Source organism: Cydia fagiglandana, chromosome 7, assembly GCF_963556715.1.
Source record: "Cydia fagiglandana chromosome 7, ilCydFagi1.1, whole genome shotgun sequence".
In the NCBI taxonomy this organism is placed as follows: domain Eukaryota; kingdom Metazoa; phylum Arthropoda; class Insecta; order Lepidoptera; family Tortricidae; genus Cydia; species Cydia fagiglandana.
In genome coordinates, this window is record NC_085938.1 from 13,772,558 (window position 1) to 13,795,431 (window position 22,874).

The following is a 22,874-nucleotide window of genomic DNA, read 5'->3' on the forward strand; positions in this document are numbered from 1 at the left end:
TTAGATTCTCGCGTCTATTTGACAAATATGCCCGATGTCATTACCAATAGTTTGCCCGGTTTTATTAATAAGTGATATAGACTGGTCAGATTTTTCATAAAAACGATTTCGACTGGCAAAGCATATTACTTTTTGGCAACCGGGTTTTTTAACCTAATTAGACCCCGCTGAATCCGAATTTGCCGGTTGCTTGATCGAAATCTTGACCGGAAGTGAGATATTTGACATTAAAGGTCCCTTTTTTTCGTTTTTCGTATATAACTCTTAAACGGTGGCGCATAGCAAAAAATGTTCTATTACATAAGTAATCTGCATAAAATTGCCTACAAGAAACATTCGGTACAATTTTTCGCTAGGATCAATATTCAAAGAGATTTCAACGCGGGAAATTTAATTATAATCACTTCTAAGGTCCCGTATTTTAGGTTTTCGTAAATAACTCATAAACGGTGGCCAATATCAAAAAATGTTGTTAGACTTTAATAATCTACACAAAATTTTGAATAAAAAAGATTTAGTACACTTTTCGCAGGGATCAATATTTAAAAAGATAATAAAGAGGGAAAGTTAATTATAATAAATTCTAAGGTTCCTTGTTTTTATTTTTTCGTTAATTATTTGAAAAGTATGACTCATAGCAAAAAAAATCTTATACATAAATAATAAACGTAAAATTTCCTACAAGAAACATCTAGAACACTTTTCGCTAAGATCAATATTTAAAAAGACAAAGCAGCGGGTAAGTTAATTATAATCAATTTTAAGGTCCCTTTTTAGTTGTTTGTAAGTAACTCGTAAACGGTGTCCCATCGCAAAATAGGTTATTAAGAACAAAATTATCTACATACAATTTGCTCCAAAAAACATCTAGAACACTTTTCTCTAGGATCAATATTTCAAGCGATATTAAAGGAAGAAAGTTAATTACAATCAGTTCACAGGTCACTTTTTTTAGAGTTTCGTAAATAACTTGTAAACGGTGGCTCGTTGCAAAACAATATTCTACATAAATACTAAACATAAAATTGTCCACAAAAAAGGTTCTGTACACTTTTTCGCTACGATCAATATTTAAAGAGGTATTAAAGGGGGAAAGTTAATTATAATCAATTTTCAGGTCCCTATTTTTAGGTTTTCGTAAATGACTCGTAAAATAAGGCTCATAGCAAAATAAGTTCTTAATTTTCTTGTAAATAAATAATCGATGTAAAATTTTCTACGAAAAACGTATGGAACACTTTTCTCTTTTTAGGGTTCCGTACCTCAAAATGAAAATAAACCGGCCAAGCGCGAGTCGGACTCGCGTTGCAAGGGTTCCGTACATTACCCAATTTTTAACAATGTATTTTGTATATGTAAAACGCGAGTGATTGCCTTTAAAAAACCTGTCGGGATCGGTTCAAAAACTAAGTAATGCCCGACTCGCGCTTGACTGCATAATTCTAATAGGTTTTCCTGTCATCCATAGAGGTTCTATTCTGTATATTTTTTCAAAATTTTAGACCCAATAGTTTCGGAGATAAAGCCCCTCCCCCCAAAATAAAACATTAAAATACAAAAAATGACCATCCCCCCCTTTATCTCCGAAACTACTGGGTCTACATTTTTAAAATAAAATAAAATAAAATAGTTCTTTACCTATATAGACGAAAACCTAAAAATAGGGACCTGGAAATTGAATAAAATTAACTTACCCCCTTTAATACCTCTTTAAATATTGATCGTAGCGAAAAAGTGTACAGAACCTTTTTTGTGGACCATTTTATGTTTAGTATTTATGTAGAATATTGTTTTGCAACGGGCCACCGTTTACGAGTTATTTACGAAATCCTAAAAAAAAGTGACCTGTGAACTGATTGTAATTAACTTTCTTCCTTTAATATCGCTTGAAATATTGATCCTAGAGAAAAGTGTTCTGGATGTTTTTTGGAGGAAATTGTATGTAGATAATTTGTTCTTAAAAACCTATTTTGCTATGGGACACCGTTTACGAGTTATTTACAAAAAACTAAAAAGGGACTTTAAAATTGATTATAATTAACTTACCCGCTGCTTTGTCTTTTTACATATTGATCCTAGCGAAAAGTGTTCTAAATGTTTCTTGTAGGAAATTTTACGTTTATTATTTATGTATAAGATTTTTTTTGCTATGAGTCATACTTTTCAAATTGTTAACGAAAAAATAAAAACAAGAAACCTTAGAATTTATTATAATTAACTTTCCCTCTTTATTATCTTTTTAAATATTGATCCCTGCGAAAAGTGTACTGATTCTTTTTCGTTCAAACTTTTGTGTAGATTATTAATGTCTAACAACATTTTTTGATATTGGCCACCGTTTATGAGTTATTTACGAAAACCTAAAAAACGGGACCTAAGAAGTGATTATAATTAAATTTCCCGCGTTGAAATCACTTTGAATATTGATCCTAGCGAAAAATTGTACTGAATCTTTCTTGTAGGCAATTTTATGCAGATTACTTATGTAATAGAACATTTTTTGCTATGCGCCACCGTTTAAGAGTTATTTACGAAAAACGAAAAAAAGGGACCTTTAATGTCAAATATCTCACTTCCGGTCAAGATTTCGATCGAGCAACTGGCAAATTCGGATTCAGCGGGGTCTAATTAGGTTAAAAAACCCGGTTGCCAAAAAGTAATATGATTTGCCAGTCGCATCAAGAAGGAGAGCGATTTTGAATTTTTTTGTCTAGTCTAATAGGTGTAGATAAGTGTGGTGTAGATATTTAATTCCATTGATGTAAATAATTATTACCAACCACCTATTTATCACAAAATTCACAAACGATTTTCTAGTTCCCTCACTAAAAGTAATGTAATGTGTAATCGTATTTGGAACGTAACACTCGGATGATAGGGTCCTGTGTGCGACGTCTTATATAAAAATAAATAAATTCGTTGCATTTTTAACCTATCTTAAAAAGTAAGTAGCATCAAAATTATATCATTACTATCTGCATACCTTTTAAGGCAGGTAAATGCCGTTGGGAAAACCTGATTTTTTGACTGTACACGACGGTGTAATAACAAATCAGATAATTTGCCATGTGATTACAGTCACATTTATACGTAGCTATTGCCCACGATGAATTGGATGCGGTAATTCAAGGCCAGCCCCGTGACGGACATATCCGCCACCCATTCATACGATTAGTCTAGCTGACGAATAGTTTTCCATTAAATAAGTATGGGGTTGAGTAACTCTTAGACCGATTACACACGGCTACTTTTTACAGCGAGTTTGCACTGTTTGCAGTAATTCAGTTGCGATGTGCTAGGGTCACCACACACTAGCATTTTTTGAGGGTCGTCGTCGTCGCTGCGCGGTTGGGCCAGCGTTGCGTCGAGCAGCAACCATAGAGTTGATTAGACGCCGACGCTCGGGAGACGCTAGTGTGGGGTGGCCCTTAGCGATAGGTATATACATACCTACCAGCTGGGACCCCCGCGATATGGTCGATTTGATTTCAATAGAAACGTTCGTCAAACGGCCACAATATTCCACACTTCAAGATGATAGCCAGTTCAATAGGTGTTTGTTTGATCTGTGGCATCGAGAAGTCTAACTTAAATAATTATTTACTTTACTTCCATTTAAAGTATTTTATATAATATTAATTTTATTCCCTCTGTAGCTACTGTACTACTTTGCAGCATTTTCGCGGTAGGCTCTCAGACATTTTACACAATTCCGAGAATATGACTCTACGATTTTGGCACATTTTTTTGATATACAGGGTGTCCCAGAATTCGACGTCAAGCCGTAAACGGATGATAGACCAAGTCATAACAGTTATCATAAAAATACAAAAAAAAAATCCAACTCATGTTCTTTAAAAAACATGGACACTTTAAAAATTCACTAAAAAATCCACATCCTGTAATGGTTCTTTAACTCTTGTTAGTACAAATTCCATAATTTATTCTAATTTTTTTATTATTGTGTAATCTTGTGTGGATTTTTTAGTGAATTTTTAAAGTGACAATAATTTTTAAAGAACATGAGTTGGATTTTTTTTTGTATTTTTATAATAACTGTTATGACTTGGTTTATCATCCGTTTACGCCTTGACGTCGAATTCTGGGACAACCTGTATAACAATGTAATGGTAAGACTAATCACTTTTAATAAGAAATAAAGTACGAGTACACGCTCTTTGTCTTAAAAATTTAGGTTATGAATTTTTGCATAGATTATTCAACTGAGAATTTAAGACATAATAAAACCGACTTTTCACACGTAGCTAATTAATAAGACATACTGTATACTGGCAACTTAGCCTCTAGAAGTTTAAACAAAACGAAATAAGTATACCGTTTGAATTAATGTTCTCATGATGTATGACCGATATTGATATTTACAAAAGTCTTCACACGAAAACTTTCTATAACTGTTTAAACTCAGTAAAAAGCAAATGATAACTACCAGGTCTAATAGGATTTCGAGATAATCACAAGATCTAGAGACGATTTAGAGATCAACTAGATCTACATTAGATATCGACTAGATGTGACTTGGATATCTAAGTCATAACTTGTCGAAATCGTTCAAGAGAACCTCCAGAATCGCGGAAACGTCAAATTGGACATATCTATCTTACAAATATCTTTAAATTTTCCATATCGTAACTTTTTGAAGTCTAGTAGAAATTTAACTCATTTTCCGAATCCAGCCGTAAGACAAAATAGAATAATTACATTATCTAGTGTAGTCCCTACTATCCAGTAGCCCCATTTTATACGGCGTAGACTAGGTACCACCTCCTTAAAAATAGCTTACTTTATGGGGAAGAAATGTTCGGGGCATTTAATCGCGCCGAGCAAGGCACGTAATAATCATTGCACTTCGAGTGATGTATACTACATAAAATCACGCAAACGTGACTACCCTAGAGAACCGAAAAGAACGGAAATGTGCTATTTATTAAGGTCTAGGTCTAGGTATCTTACCAATGTTTTGTGGCATTATTTCGATTGTTACATATACTATGTCTTAAAAGGAAAGTCTTAATCTTTGAATTCCAAAATCTTCCTACTTTGCATAACGCCGCAGTTCGTGAACCTAAATAAAGTCGTGTATGATATAATGATATCAAGGAGCACAACTTACACTGTCTACACCTTAGGCCCCCCCCACATCCAGCGTCTTTCGAGCGTCGGCGTCTACAACTCTATGGCCGCTGCCGACGCAACGTCGACGCAACTGCGCAGCGACGTCATTTTCCATAGCGCTGACCAGACGCCGACAGACGCCGACGCTCGAAAGACGCTAGATGTGGGGGGGCCCTTACTGGGGTTTAGCCTGGTCAAGATAAATTTATCTTGCAAAGGCACCATAATCTCCATTTCGGTCAGCTTTGTCGTGAGTCGATAGATCGGAAAAGCCTTAAATAAATTAGGTACTTACATATGAAATTGCAGGCATCTTTAGGTGAAGGATTGAGACTGCTTACCATTTGGTTAACTGTATGCTTGATTGCATCTATGTCGAATTAAAAATATACACCTACCTATAGTCATGTCTTTACCACCTCCTGTTTCTTTCCCTGCTGACTAATTGTAACTACCTTAACACTATTTAGTTTTGATTTCACAAATATTACGTATCAAAACAATGTTCCGACAAACTTCTTACGAGTGTATGTAAGTAATTAGAAAAGACAAGAATCTAGACTGGTATCCTTAACAAGTGCTCTAGCTCGTTGCAATCTGAATATGATTTACATAAGTTCCATCTTCACGCCATTGTTCTGCGGAAAATGAAACGGATCGCATATTATTATTGTGAATAGGTTTTTTATTTCACTTAGTTTATCATCATCATCATCATATCAGCCCTTTATCGCCCACTGCTGAGCATAGGCCTCTCTTCTAGTACGCCACTTGTCCTGGTCTTGAGCTAATCTCATCCAGAATAACGAAACGGGCAAACCACGTTTAATGACTAAGGTGTAGTGTTATTTAATATTAAACCACATCTAGTTATTGTAGGTATAAGTAACAGATAGTTCAGTACTTACGTCGCAACATTAGTAGGCTCGCGTGTTTCCCGTCTCCTTCACCTTCTCTAAGTTCTTCCGCTATGCGATGACATTCATACAAATGGAGCAGGAAAATTAATATAACAATAAAAATTAAAATATATAGGCCAACGCTTATGTATGGGTGTGAGGCCTGGACGCTAACACAAAAAGAGGAAAGTCAGCTCCTGGTAGCGGAAAGAAAGATCTTTCGTAAGATCCTGGGACCTATCAAGAGAGACAACGGCACGTGGAGGATACGGAAGAACGCCGAATTTGAGGAGTTGGTGGCCGGACCCAATATCATCGGCGAAGCGAAATACGGTCACCTATTAAGAATGGGAGAGGATTGGGCTGCCAAGAGGGCGACCTGGGAAGACCGACTGGTGGCCGCCTGGTAGGTACCGCTAGGGAGACAGTGTGGAAGCGGATCTGATGAGATGAGCGGATAATTGGCAGGAAACGGCGCAGGATCGGGAAAAGTGGTGTGCTCTCGTTTAGGAGGCCAAGCTCCTCTTTGGATCGCTGAGCCACATTAGTTAATTTAGTTAGTAAAAATTCGAATGTATCTCTGTATTTATCACTAGAATTATGTACTAAAGGGTAGGGCGTGTAGGGTGCGGTATAGGTATACGAGTATTATTTAGAACGGTTAATGTTTTACCTGATGTAGCCTGACCAGCATTTCAACTCCAACTACGGAATTGTCACAAAGTGTTGTAATCAACAAAAGGTGTTGATAATTACGCCCAAATAAAAATGCCCTTGGGCATGGTGAGAAAAGTGTCATCCCGAGAGAACGGCCCAGGACATTACCACAGCTTACTAATCTTGTCCCTACTACCCAGTATAGGTGTGACCTTTACAACCTTAACAATCAGACGCAGTTAGAGATAACACGTATACTGGTTTTACTGGTTTTACTAGTGCACGCAAGACGATTGAAATAACCCCATAGCACCACGACGAAATAACTCGTGACCCGCAACCGCGACCGTGAACCGGCTGCCAATTTATATAATTAAACTTATATATAGGTTCACGGTTTAACTAAGTAATTCTTTGATAATTGAGATGTCTAGATATATCAAAAGAAAACCTCAGAGAATTTTAGAGGATTTCTGGTTTTACTCATTTCATTTCGAAAATCATCTTATTTAGAGACTGTTTGCATTAATGATCATGTCTAGTATAAATATAATTATGTATACCTATAGACTGTAGATACTGGCTTTGTCAGCGTTTCTGCTCTATGTATGTATACTGTACTGTATGTACTTACGAGTAGAGTTCCGTACATATTTAACTATTATTTTTTTATTTTTTACAAATTTATATTAGTTTTCAGATTTTTTCCTGCATTTGTAGCGCAAGACGATATTACTTGCAAAATTTCATAGGCCTAGGTCAACGGGAAGTACCTTATATTATTATATTTTTATTCCCTTGAGAGTGTCGAAATTCACGTTTTTCCGGCATAAGTGGCTTTATATTTTTTATTTCATTGCCTTTAGTTTGATTTTTTCATAGCTTCAAGGGACTGTAGACCTGAGTACATTTTTAGGGTTCCATCGCCAAATGGCAAAAAACGGAACCCTTATAGATTCGTCATGTCTGTCTGTCTGTCCGTCCGTATGTCACAGCCACTTTTTTCCGAAACTATAAGCACTATACTGTTGAAACTTGGTAAGTAGATGTATTCTGTGAACCGCATTAAGATTTTCATACAAAAATAGAAAAAAAACAATATTTTTTTAGGGTTCCCCATACATAGAACTGAAACTCAAAAAATTTTCATCAAACCCATACGTGTGGGGTATCTATGGATAGGTCTTCAAAAATGATATTGAGGTTTCTAATATCATTTTCTTTTAAACTGAATAGTTTGCGCGAGAGACACTTCCAAAGTGGTAAATGGTGTGTCCCCCCCCCCTGTAACTTCTAAAATCATCATCATCTGTCGTTCCCTCAAGGCTGAGGATCGTGACATCATGTCCTAATGTTGCTGACCAGTCTCTTCCATAGGCTACTACACTAAACTAACTACCAACTACCACTAACTACCAGTAACTTCTAAAATAAGATAATGATAAAACTAAAAAAAATATATGATGTACATTACCATGCAAACTTCCACCGAAAATTGATTTGAACAAGATTCGGTAAGTAGTTTTTTTTAATACGTCATAAACCGTAAACCGCAATTTTATTATGTTACTTGCTGTTACGGAACCCTTCATGGGCGAGTCCGACTCGCACTTGGCCGCTTTTTTTATTATGAATGGGCTTACTACATGGCCACAAACTAGCCGAGGCGTAGAGGTGGCCTACGATGGAGCGTGCTCGCCCAGAAGGTGCCTGTTCACTCTTGATTTGAAGGTTGCCGGGTTATATAAGCAAGGAACATGGAATATGGTTTTAATCTTTAAGTTACTTTCGTTTTTTCCGTTGTTTGTACGGAACCCTAACAATTATCTTTTTTGTTGATAAAAATGTTCGATGTTTTACTTAGACACCTCTCTCAATATACCTCTGTGTGAATGTGAAGTGTAGTTAGGTATCTGGACTCCATCACCTCACCACCAACATTCACATATCTAAACTAAACCACTATTAACTAAACTTTATAACCATCAAGACCATGAACTCTGCTCATGAGACATGTGCCAAACATCAATGCAAATTTATTCGAGGTAAGCCCGATTTGATCATTTTGTTTAATTCTAGCTTAGCTAGCTAGCTTCTCGGACGGTTACTGCAGTTTTAATAATTTATTAGCAGGAAAACGGTTAATCGTGACGAGCATGCGTAAGATGCACCCTGCTTATTGGAGCGTTGGGAAAAGCGCGCAGCCATGCGCGACCGTACGTTGATCTCGTACGGACAACTTAATTATCAGATCCACCTGAGATTTCCTGCCGAGTTCTTACTTTTCAGAAAGTGTGAACATCCATATGCATCTTATCCTCCAGGGCAAAGTGAGACGGTTCTATAAGTTTTGCTTTCACGAATCGTCTTTTGTTTTTAGGGTTCCGTACCTCAAAAGGAAAAACGGAACCCTTATATTAGGATCACTCGTGCGTCTGTCTGTCTGTCACAGCCTATTTTCGAGGAACCTACTGGACCAATTACTTAAGTTGAAATTAGGTACACATAAGTAAATGAGGTAGTGACCCAAAGATGGACATTTAACGTAAACAAATGAATTTTAAACATGGGGCCACTTTCGGGGGGTAAATGAAAAAGTAAAAAAGTTAGAAGTTATTTAAGAAAATAGCCAAAAAATTACCATTCCCTCCCTTTATCTTCGAAACTACTGGGTCTAAAATTTTGAAAAAAATACACTAAATAAATAGTTCTTTACCTGTAGATGACGGGAAAACCTATTAGAAATGTGCAGTCACGCGTGAGTCGGACTTACTCGTAATATACGGAACCCTTGGAACGCGACTTGCACTTGGCGGTTTTTTTTAATTATACGTCTTATAGGCTCAAACATTCAGGCGTATGATGATCTGAAAATTTTCTGTTAACATATTTCATAATTTTCATGAGTATTGAGTGCTAAACACGAGTGGTCTCCGTAAGAAAAGAAAACAACCTTGTTTATTACAAATATTTACTCAACCTATAACACTTAACATTTACTATACAAATATAACAAAATGCTATTCAATCTTTGTTCAAATTAAACAACTAATTAACAGAATTTTCAGAAAAAGATATACGTATTGGCACATAGTCAAAATATAAAAAAATAAGCTACTTACTGTTTTTTAGAACGTACGGTAATCATAATACGCTGAAAAAGGTAAAATATATTTGATATTGACACGCAAATCTCACATTCTAATGAGCCCATACTCTGCTTTTACCAGTGATTGAAAACTGCTATTATTCAAAAGGTTATTCTTCAAGAAACTTTATCTATGTTGCGTTCAACAATCGCAAATTAGAACTTTCTTATCTGTGAAAATCTTATTACTGCGTAATAATAATGTTAATATACATACATACATACATACATACAATCACGCCTATTTCCCGGAGGGGTAGGCAGAGACCACGGATTTCCATGTTAATATTGATTTAATAATGACATTACAATTTCGAATATCTCTGAAAATAAGAATTTGATTTGAAGCAGTCACATAAATTAGATAAGTACATTACAAAGCTTGCTTCATCACATAATTTAAACCAGTCTCACTAAGGGCCACTTACACCATACCAATAACCCAGGGTTAACCGGTTAAACCTGGAGATCGGGGCCATATTGGGTCGCATAATAATTGATTGTCCTAATGTAATGTTACGCATAAAACTCATTTCGCATAGTTGTAATTGTGCTGGAAATATTAACATTTCTGAAAAATTATAACACAAACCTAACCTAACCTACCCTATTCTACACAAACTATGCAAAATATTTTTGAAAATACTTTATGTTTCAGCTGGAGAAAAAATATGCGTAACATTACATTATGACAATCAATTATTATGCGATGAGATAGGATCCCCTGGAGTTCCCATGGTTACGAGTACAATTTGACACTGGGTAAAGGGTTTAACCGGTTAACCCGCGGGTTAGTGGGATGGTGCAAATGGCACTAAGGAAGTAAACAAATAACGCTAACAGAGTCTGGTTCTCTGGCAGTGCAGGTAATAGTCACTGCGTTCAAACTCATCATCGAAGGGAGATCTAAACGGCGAAGGACGAAGCTCCGAGGGCCTCCTGGTAGGCCTCCTGTCAGGCCACTGCCTTCTGTTCCGGTCGTAGTACGGGGCTCGCTGGGGCCTACGTGGCCGGTCGCGGTAGCGCGGGCTGAAATAAAAAAAAATTAGAAAGTTTTTTTTTTTTATTATGTATGTCCAACATTCTTTTGACTATTGCAATGTTAGGAAGCTTAATTTGGCTTTGTAAAATGTTTAGATCAACCTTCGCGTCGCGAAGAATAGTCTCTATTCCTACAAGTAGGTAAGTATTATGTATGTAGCAGATTGAGGTTTTTGCACGTGGACTTCCATTCTTTAATCTTATTGCACCACCAATGAAATCACTTGTATATACCTAATGTATAAACATCTAATATAGAAATACATAAAAATCATCAAAATTTAATACGTGTACATATATTGTACCATTTGTAACTATATCAATCGTAATATTAAAATACAACCTAAAAAAGTCTTTGAACTTCAGTCGCATGTTTCATGAGTTACAACAGAGACGGTATGATGTAATAAATGCACGCACGATGTTTTAGACTGCTGAAAGTGCTGTAATTATGCATTGATATTATTATACAATGACAGTGCCGTCATTAGTAAATATTTCCTGAAAAACGGTTAATGAGGGCTATTACGTTTTTTGATGTTAATTGATAAAGTTTGCAGTAGTGACTGCACTCACTTTCCATTTTTGACAGTGATCCGTCGAATCCATTTTATTTAATGAAATAATAGATTTTGGCTAATGAAAACTGATACTGAGAGTTATTTAAAAAATACAAATATCGCATTATTTATAAACGGTGTTGCAATGCGACGTGTTTAATTTTTTCGATTTGTGTACTCTTTCGTTAGTCTAAGTCTAGTGCACAAGTATACTTTATACAGTGGCATACGAGTCAGGTATAACTAAACTAATAAGACGAAGAAGAAGAGTAGAACTAGACAACATCAAGACTAATAGTTTTTTTTTTTTCAACGAGATGCATGGAGGAAAATTTAATTATGGTTTTATGCTATTTTACTAATTTGTGTAAAATGAAAGTGTTTTATAGTGACAGCGAAAACGCAAAAAAATATTTTAGCAATGACATAAAATCATACCAGTCATCCTTTTAGTAATTATTTTCATGTTTTTTATTTTATTTAACAGCCCATCCACGTGCACACTGCTAAATAATCATGATTATTTAAATTTAACTAAAGAAAATGAATTCAAATCAAAAACGGCCGTTTTAACTTTTGACGCATAGATTGACGAAATCAGCAACATAAATACTAGTTTGATGTATTCAAAAGGTACTTAAATACAAAATACATTACGTAGCGGCCGCCTGTTCTAAATATCTTTCGTTAAATTTAAATAATCACGATTATTTAGCAGTGGTGCTAGTGTGCACGTTGATGGGCTCTTAATTGCAGGTCGTAATGGATCACTTACCCTAAATGCAGCAGAGGGTCAAAAGTTGAGTGATACGAATGTAATCATGTCTCACCTGTTGGGCCGCTTAGAAAACGGCACTTTCTTACTCGTCCTGTAGCCATCGGGGCGCGGTAGATAATCCTCCTCATCATCCGTACCGGCCTCGTCCAGCTCGTCATGAGGCCGCGTGTGGTGGAACACCGGCCTTATGTGCGGCACGGGCACTGGATATGGCTTCACCACTGGAACGTGTACCTAAATTATAAAAGTTAGGTATTCATTGTAATCTTCATAGACTTAATTTTAAGATATCACGAAATCATATTAAAGCTTAATGTTTGACATATTATATTATGCATGGATTATATTAATCTCAAAATAGAGTTTCTCTCAGCTTAAGCTAAATTAATACATATTTATAATGTAAGTAAGCAGGTACCTACTTAAAAGTAGGCCGGCTGTAAGTACTTAAAAATCAAGGGAAATATTCAGTGTTATACATATACCTACATAAATACTATGTAGTTTAGTCATTAAGTACCTATAGTAGTTATTCGGTGATTAGGTATACCTTTATTCAAGCGACTTAAACAAAAATAAATATTTTAAATAATAATTTAACCATTAATCTAGTATGTAATATAGGCGCCATCCTGTATACTTAACTTTATGATTAAGATTGTCAGTGTCACTACACTACTCGTAATAGTCGTCAGTAGATAAATCCTTACGAGACTTTTTATTAATGTCAGCAAGTGAGCCAGCTCAGACGTTTTTCGATCAGATAATTTATTCAAATTAATTCTAGTAAAAAATATTTTAATTAATTATCTATTTCAGAATCTTGTCTAGTTTACACAAGACATTATGCCTGTATCTCGATAAGACGCACGCAAAAACGTTCACTCCTTAAGTATAGCTCGGCGAATAACAAGCCTGTCATTGTTCATTGTTGATTAAGTACTTAATTAAAGAGTCGCAGCAAGTTAAGTTAACATTAGAGTCAATTAAGCAGTGCCTATTAATTCAGTAAATTAATACCAGAACGAAAGCAAAACCACCAACACATATACGCACCTCGCACCTGTATATTCGCTTTATACATAAAAAAATATAAATATACAAATTCCACCAATATGTGTAATAAATATGTGTACCACAATTATGTATTATTAATGTTAGTAATATATATAGGTAATGTACGGATACAAAAAGCTGCCAGCAACGCAATACATCGGAATATAAACCCACGTCCAACTGAGATAAATATAATAATTATAATAAATCATATGTTATTGGCATAATGATAAATACTCATATCATTTTAATATTATTATAGTGCTACGCATTGACCTACCTACATAAAATTATATTATTTAATTACTTACTCCAATAAGCGTGTATATGTAAGCAAAAAACAACATATTTAATACTTTCCAATTATTTCAAGCCCTGATTGGTTATTTTCACAATAAGGTTTACCTTTTGACCATTCTTATTATACATCTATATTCTTCTTAGTAAATATTAGGAGTATTATTAACTCTTAATGAACTAAAGCATTCAAATTGTCTGGATATTTTCATTTTTTCAAGCAAAGTAAACCGTTTTCTATTTCGAGGCCTTTGCTTTGTGACCAGACATTATCCATATAAATATTTTACAGATTAATAAATTACAAAATAATTCTTTCATCACAACGATTTTGAAAGGTACAATTTATAACACAAATAATTCCAATTTTGAAAAGGGCTAAAGGTAAACTTTTATGAAAACCTAATTATAAAAAACTGACCTGCTTTTCAACAGGCACGGGTACAGGTTTTTCCACCGGGTATGGGACCTTTTTATAGACCGGGTAGGGTACGGGTTTCTCGATCCGCACGTTGAGCTCTTTGATTACCGGCACGGCTACAGGCTTGGGTATCGGCACCCGGACCGGGTATGGCTCCGGTACCGGCACGATCACCGGCCGTGGCACTTCGATCTGCGGAGGACGGGCGAGTGAAATTTTGCGTATTCATTGTTTTGCCTAACTTCGGAGATAGTAAATTTGGAAACTTAGGTATATTTTTAAATTTTTACGTCAGGATCGGACGATGCGATCTTGATTTGGCTATTTTTAAACTAACTCGTGATTTATCTTTTAAAAAGTATTTTATAGTGTGATGTCGTTCCTAAACTACACAATAAGTTACAGATATAAATATGTAGGTATGCAGCTCACGCTTGACCATTCTACTGAAAAAGAAGCTCGTTGATGTTTTTTGTTCTATTATCATTTTATTTACTGACATTTGTAGCGAACTACCTAATTTTGTTAATTATATTAAATCTCGTTTCTTAATGTTACCTAATACTCGACTGAAAAGCTCTCCATTATATCACGAGTGTAAAAAATATTACAACATGACATGATACCCAGAGTGAGCTGTTTGTGAAAACAGATAGTATACCTGTCTATAAGTATTGTTTAAAGGATTTGATACCCAGATTAAGCTTTTGTTGTGAAAACAGACCGTATCGACGCAGGCCGCGTAGCCAAGACGCCAATCGCTTACGCTCCGTAGCGATCGAAACGCAACTGTCACTGTCACACTAATCCGGAAGAGTGATAGAGAGACATAATGCTTTTCGCTGTCGAAGCGATAGCGATTGTAACCTTGGCTAGGCCGGCAGGTTACTTGTCCCTTCGGCATGGGACTAAGTAGGTACAAAGTGCTTTTGTGCAGTAATTTGGCCTTTAGACACTTTATAACCTATGCTACTAAAAAGTAGTCCTATATACCTACCTATTATGTACTTGTAAATTACATTATTATACGTTAAGTACGTAACATTGCATAGTACATAGAGTAGAGTAGTTAGCAGGTCATGTATGGTGTCATAACAACAGGTAAATAGATGTAGAGCACAGACATGATCACTGGAGCCTCCCTCCTCCTCTCTACTTGAGATGGGAGGTCAATTGCTTAGCTAGAATGCTGGATGCCCACTACTGCCCACAGGAGAGAAAACTAGTGTGTACGCAGGAACTGTACATTTTTCTCTACAGGAAAGACGTAACACAGTTTTCTGTTTGACCCTTGTACGTATTGTAAATCTTACCTGAAAAAGCAACCATTCGCTTAAGTGCATAAAACAGAGAACGCATTTTGGACGGCATGCAAATATCGTTTAATACTTAGTCAAACGTACTAGTCATTTGTGGTACTAATAACTAAGTGGAAAAAAGGATTTGCTCTTTCAACGAAATAGGTAGAGTAAAAGTGACATTCCATTTCCAACTGCAGCTGCAATACTGTTCATTTTCTATGGAAATTGACAATGACAGCGACGCGTTTCCATAGTAAAATGAACAGTATTGCAGCTGCAGTTGGAAATGGAATGTCACTCTAATTTTGACGTTGTGATTAAACACAAAGGAAAGCCTACCTTAGAATACAAACATATACATACATACTATACGTGATTAAAATTTTATGTTTGTAACCTTAATAGACAGGTAGATAACAACCAGTGATAGTACATTTTCCAGCATTTTTGGTGCAGCAGAGTGGTGTTAACGGAATTGGTAGAGATAATTTCAACTGAAATGGTAAAATAAGGTTAATAATAACGTAATTAACGCTAATTAATCATTAGGGTTGAAATTATTTATACCAATTCCGTTAACACCACTCCGCTGCACCTAATCGATTCGCGTGATGTTAACGGAATTGGTATAGATAATTTCAACTGAAATGGTAAATTAAGGTTAATATTAACGTAATTAACGCTAATTAATCATTAGGGTTGAAATTAATTTATACCAATTCCGTTAACGCTAATTAATCATTAGGGTTGAAATTAATTTATACCAATTCCGTTAACAACACTTCGTGCACCAAAAATGCTGAAAAATGTACGATCCCTGATAACAACATTACCTAGATTAGATATTTATTAAGGACCATACGGAGTCCACGACCAATGTGAAACGTAAAAGCAGTTACTTATAATGTAAGCTTCTATTCAATTCTGTATTTACCTATTAAGTATTAGAAAATTTTAAACATAGCATCGTATCATAGCAATACACGCACACGCATCTATTTATAATGTCCACAGATTACCCGTGAATGGAGGAAACTCCTGCGCATATGTAAATCGCTACATTTTCAGTCGCACGCGAACCAATAATTGTTTGCTAATAAATTGCACTGTGTTCAAGTATGACCATAAAAAGTTATTCATGACATGTCTGCTGCGTCAATCATGTTATTGTTGATAGAATGATGATAAGTAAAACATTGGTGTTCGATAATAACTTTGCTTAACTCATGATGCAGATGTGCTGTGAGCTGTGACCCAATTCTTGCTTTCATCGGGGGCTTTTATACTTTTCCGTGGACGTCTACATCAACAGCAATGTGTACCGTCAAGGTAAAGCACGGACGTCATCGACAATGTAACATAAGATTGTAAGGTTACACTTTATGTCAAAAGTACCCATCTCGAATACTATTGCAGCGTCGAGCATTTCTACCTTATCTAATATCATAAACTTATCGTAATTTATAAACGACTGTATCCGAAATTGAAATGAGTTTATTGCCACAAATTAGACCACAACTACAACTCAAGGAAACCATGTTCCGGTTTTTAATCACGATTATTTTATTCGATAAACTTTTATGCAAACTCTAATTATCTGACCGCTAGTGAAAGCAATCTTACTCATATAACTTAGAAGAGCCAATAGTCCGTAACGCCGGACGATGTACCTAGGCGTCCATTATGCAAAACCATTGATTATCCCTGTACTTCTGGTCAATTATTTGCAAACCTCCGTTTCACTTTCAGTGACGTTTGGGTTGAGATAGGCAAATTTATCTCGACAGGACTTTTGGAATGGAAGAAGTAAACTACAAAGGTAAAGGTATTTTTACTTGTAGTTACACGAAAGTTTTGCAGAGTAACTAATATTTAAATCCCAAAACAGCACAACCAAAAACCAATGTTCGTAATTATAGCTTTTTAAGAATCGGTTGGGTTATTGTCTTTAGGTATAGCCTCGTAAGACCCAAGCCAACTTTTGCGCTCGAATTTAATTTGTACTCATACTTACGAGGATAGGTATCTAATGGTCGTAAATATATAATTTTATAGCCCACACCCAAGACAGAAGCACGAGCAAACGCATGACTGAATGAAATTGCCGTGTGTTTTGTTTCATGATTTCTCTGGGCCGCACGCGCGTCACCTTACCCGAGCGGAGGAAATCAGTGCGAGACGCGTGCTGCCAGCTTTTCTGATCCGCATTCCTCTATATGGTTTTTGTTCATTTTTTACTAAATCTTATACTGAGACAACTATTCGAATAATTTCAAGACTAATTAAATGGACATTGATTATTTTCTAAGACTTACCGCGTATGGCTTCGGTATTGGTACATGTACGGGCTTCGCATCTGACGCATAGGTCTCGAAATCGCGGAACGAATCCTTGTATTTTGATTTAAGGTAGGATTGCCGCCATTTTTCTACGAGCTTCTTGTAGTCGAATTCGTCTGATACATCGTTAAACGGCTTATACGAGGGTATATATGAAGGGTGTGATGTATCGTGAGTTCTGAGACCTAACAAGTCTTCCTCTGACTTGAATCTCGTCAGAGACACATCTTTAGTCCAATCGTTAGGCTTATTGACTTTATGAGGCCTGTATTTATTTTGAAATGACCATTCACTTGGTTTACTATCACTGTATTTATTATGACTGTATCTATTCTTTTGTTTATTCTTTAAACCGGGTTTTATATGAACTACATCGCTAGTAATCTCATCACTAAAGTGAGAATTTGTTGAAGGATATTTCAGAGATGTGAATTCCGGGCCTTTGTAAACATTTCCCCAAAGAGAGCTTGTTGACGGTGGATTATTGTTACTGTACAGGTTTTTAAATTGATTAATGTAGTCATCAGATTTAAACAAATCTTTGTATTTTGTTTGTAAGCTGGAATAGTCATCGTCTTCGTAATGTGCTTTAACACCAGGTATCTTCTTAAAGTTTGAGTACTCACTTTCAGGGAACTTATAGTCGGATAAATCTACAACATTGCTGCTTGCGGGTGTAAGCTCATCTGTGTAGCTATGAAATGGTTTCTTTCTTGTATGTTTTTCTTTTTCTAGTACATTGGTATCATATTTAAAACTCATGTTGCTATAATCAGTGGAGTACTCGTAGCCTTTTACGGGGTTTCTCCAATTTTTAATAGTATTGTTATACGACCATGGCGGAGTGGGTTTTACTTTATCCTTGTAATCATAATCTGGTTTTGTATCTTTTAAACTGGATTTGGGACTAGTGTAACTTACAAAATTGTTTGAATAAGCATTATTTGTGTAAGAAGTTGGTTTTGGAAGATCATTTTCTTGATCTTCTTCTTTGACTTCATAGGTATTTTTGAATGGTTGCGATGGATAGCTGATACTACTATGACTTTCATAGTTCTTATTACTACTGTGCACGTCGAAGTTATTATTGTGACTTCCGTAATTATAATTATTTCCGTGACTTTCGTAGTTATTATTACTATGACTGTCGTAATTATTAGTATTGTGACTGTCGTAGTTATTGTTTTGTTTAACGTCTTTCTGTTTAGTTGTTACGGGTTGAAACGTAGCAGTAGGGAATTTGTTTTCTACTGCTGTGGGATAATATTGTTTATATTTGGTAAAGTCAATTACTTTGGGAAAATTAAAGGAATATGTGTTATTAGATGAGGGCTTTATTTCATCTGCTTCGGTCGGCGGATACGTTGGAGCGTAGTTGTAAATGTTTTGGTGGCTGCTCGCCGACTCACCATATGATGCTGGTTTTGTGTCGTGAGTGGTTTCATCAGTTACCTTAAAATGTGTATATCTTGTTTCACTAGGATGAGAATTTCCGTTACTATAAACATCAAATGCTGCAGTTTCATTAAATTGGTTAAACAATCTATGTTTATTTTTGCCACCCAACTTAGTTCCATACACCGGCGAATTGCTCTCTTCGTCAACTATCCGTCGGTACTTTTCCTCAGGCGAACCATTTTGGCCCTGATCATTATTACTATCAGCGTTGAAATAGGATGCTGAACTATATTGCAATATGCTCGGCTGCGCATTGTTGTCATCACCAGAACTGAAGGTGCCATCTTGCGGCTGTGATTCAACATTACCGAATCCAGACGATTCTAACGACGACGGAAACGCCGGCCCGTACAATCTCGGGGGAGGAGAATCCTGGTTGTTAACGTTACTGCTCAAATACGTAGCAAAGTCCGGAGAGCTGGGCACAAAGCCATCATAGGATCCAACATCGTTAAAGCCAAACGTGGAATATGAAACTACACTTGGTTGCGGGCTGCTGTCGTCTTCTGGTTTAGTAGTTTTGACTCTCCTGGATTTTTTCGCATCGAGGCTTAGGACTAGGAGGTAAAAGAGCGCGGCGCGGAATATTTTACGAGACATGATGGTCTAGTTCTGTGTACATTTTCCGAGCGTGGTCAGCGGGTGGAGTGCCGGGAGCGACTGAGGGCGCTCGGGCGCAGGCGCGTGCGCCGCCCCAGCATGAGAAAACGAAAGCGTTCACGCTTACTAACCGCGACAAATTTTCCCCGCTAATTATTCTTCGAGTTCGATAATCTTGTAATTCGTTACCATGTAATATGCAGTAACGAGGTGTCGTTTGAAATCTACCTTCCGCCTTTTCATTATTTTGTGACATTTACTGGGGTGTTATTTTCTATTATTCTGTAAAAGTGTCAAGCACGAGCAAGTTTAATTAAGGAAACTTCGTGGTGATTGATCAGCTCATCGTTAACGACACCACTAAACGATGGATGTCGTTTATCATTATCATCCTCCTAGCGTTTGATGGTCCCGGGGTCCGCTTTAATAAGCTTTGTTAATGACCTCATTTGGATAACATACCTATACATTGGCACCGAGGTATTTAACAATTTATATTTGTATAAAAAATATAAGGGTAGGAGGTGTTTAGTAGCTAACTACAACACTGGTCAGTGGTGTCATTTACAAGTTTTACTAGCCGTTTTATTACAACTCCTTGAGGGGCCTACTGGGAAACACGAAAATCAAAATTTCTTTATACGCCCAAAGAGTAGATACCTATAGTAAGTATTATATGCCTCTCCACCGTTCCAATATGCATAGAGTGAAAAAGAGGCAGATAACGACATTATGATTTGCGTATTTTGCGTTACTAGGCCCTCTGGGGCAATACTCGAAGAAGGAGCGCGCGTGAAGGTGAAGGAAGCGCGCCGTAGAGGGTAGCACAGAAGCTCCTAGTTTATTGGCACGAAGCGTCTACTCCAAGTTAAGGAAGCGTAATCACCAGTAGACATGCGCCGGAATAGAATACTAATATTTTATTCTAATGGTTATTACCTAGCAGTCCTAGCAACCCTAGCCTATAGTTCGTTTTTTAGCATCTATCTATCTATCTATCTATCTATCTATCTTCTATACATATAATAAAGCTGTAGAGGGTCGAAAGTCTGTACATGGAAGATATTTGAAAAAAAGTTGGCTGGGGATACTTAGAATCGATAACAGAACACGTCCCAACAGTTTTTAGAATTTTTGTCTGTTTGTCTGTTTATCTGTTTGTCTGTTTATTTGAACGCGCATCACGTGAAAACGGCTGAACGGATTTTGATGCAAACTTTACTAATCTGTCGAGAAAATCTCCGGCCAGGTTATAGGCTATAAAAATTCAACCCCTAAAAGGGGGGGTAGCCACAACACTAGCTTGATTTAAGTTTGCCCCTGAATCTTATGGCGCTACTTAGAAAGGAGGGGCAAACTTTTTTCAAATATGTGTTACCACTATTGAGTACTCTGGTAAACTAACAGATGGCGCTGAATTTAATACGTAGTGACAAGAATAGACACCGAGGAAGGATTTTGCCAAATTAACTCTAAGTATAGATGCCGGGTACGGACATCAACAAATTTAATTGAATAATTATGTTGATTGCACAGTGCCATCTTTTTCACGACTGCCCAAAAAAAAGAGAGAGTGTGTGTATTGTGTTTTCAGCGTTCGTGTTTGTATGTAGGTATATATTTATTTATGTGAGTTTCTTTATTCCACCTTAACTTCTGAATGCCTTAACCGATTTAGACGTACGATACATCATTAGAACTCTTACGTCATACCGGGTAAGATAGGCAATGTGACGAGTGACAAAATTTGAGTTTGAGAAAGTACGAATTGACAAAAAATATTAAGAGAAGCTAATCTCATTAAACCAAATATTATTATTGAATGGGATACTTATTAAAATACAAAGAAGGCCCGATGTACTTACGTGGCGCGCTGCACGCGGTTCAAAGCCAGGTGCCTTCGACTCTCTCATATTAAAGTGTCGGGCGTAGCCCGATGTACGTGGTGCGCTGTACGCGTTCCAAAGCCGGGTGCCTTCGACGCCCTCATACTCAAAGCGTCGGGCGTAACCCGACGTACGTGGCGCACTGGAGTCGGGCAAAGTCCGATGTATGTGGCGCGCTGCACGCGGTCCAAAGCTAGGCGACTTCGACTTTCTCATACTAAAAGTTGGGCGCCGAAGGCACTCTCATACTCAAAACGTCGGGCTAAGCCCGACGCACGTGGCGCGCTGAACGCGTTCCAAAACCGGGGCCCTCATACTAAAAGAGTCGGGCGTTGCCCGACGTATGTGGCGCACTGCACGCGGTCCAAAGCTAGGCGACTTCGACTTTCTCATACTAAAAGAGTCGGGCGTAGTCGGACTACTACAAATCGCGCTCTAAAAAGTATGAAACAATAAGATAGAATCCTTATCAGAAATTATCATGCAGGAAATTATAAATGTTATAATTTTTTTAAATTAAAAAATACAGCTTAATATAATTTACTATTTTTTATATATTTAGCAGCTTACTGACAAACCGAATTCCACGCGGGCGGAGCCGCGGGCACAGCTAGTTAGAAATAAGGTAAACAATCTTGATGTGTTTTTTAATTGAAAAACACATTTTAAAAATAAGTTACGGCAAATATGTCACAATTATGAATCTAATACGATAATTTATATTATTCTGCTTAATATAAGTAATAGTTTTTGATTTATAAAAGGCGTTTTTCATTTAAAAGACTTGTTAAGATCGCTTACCTTCTTGCAAGTTCTTTCTAATGCTAAAAAAAACGAACTAGTTATAGCAACATAAAGTTTTTGATGTCAGCTTATCTACTTAAGTTTATAAGTTTTTATAAAAAATCGGTATTAAACTGTTACCTACTTTTAGCAAAGATATGTCAAGTCTATGATAATTTCGTACTTCGAATTTGACAGCTAAATGAGATGGCGCTGCGCAGCTCCGTACATCATACGGTTACTCTGATTGTCAAAAGCTGATATTTAAAATTTCAGTGGCCAGCACTGCCCACTAAATAAACAATACAGCGCCATCTGTTTCGACTGTCAAACTAAGGGGCATGTTTCTGTATTTGACTTTACCTATAATATAAATATTACAATAAATAACTCTTTGATATTTTTGTTTAAAGACGATTTGTGTGGGCTGCGCACCCATATCTTAATTTTTTTATACATTTGGCATATAGGTATGTAGGTAAGGAATATTTTGAGCACATTTTATTTTAATCACAGA

General features: G+C 36.5%; 1 protein-coding gene across 1 annotated transcript; it reads right to left on the bottom strand.

Moving 5' to 3' along the window:
• Positions 1-9,649: 9,649 nt before the first annotated feature.
• On the bottom strand, positions 9,650-19,904 carry LOC134666327 (probable serine/threonine-protein kinase clkA). The gene is made up of 4 exons (XM_063523473.1): positions 17,607-19,904; positions 13,991-14,182; positions 12,269-12,450; positions 9,650-10,866 (listed from the first exon to the last, which is right to left on the bottom strand). Exons 1-4 carry the CDS (start codon positions 19,686-19,688, stop codon positions 10,674-10,676), a joined length of 2,649 nt encoding a protein of 882 aa, XP_063379543.1. The 5' UTR covers positions 19,689-19,904; the 3' UTR covers positions 9,650-10,673.
• Between the last annotated feature and the right edge of the window lie 2,970 nt (positions 19,905-22,874).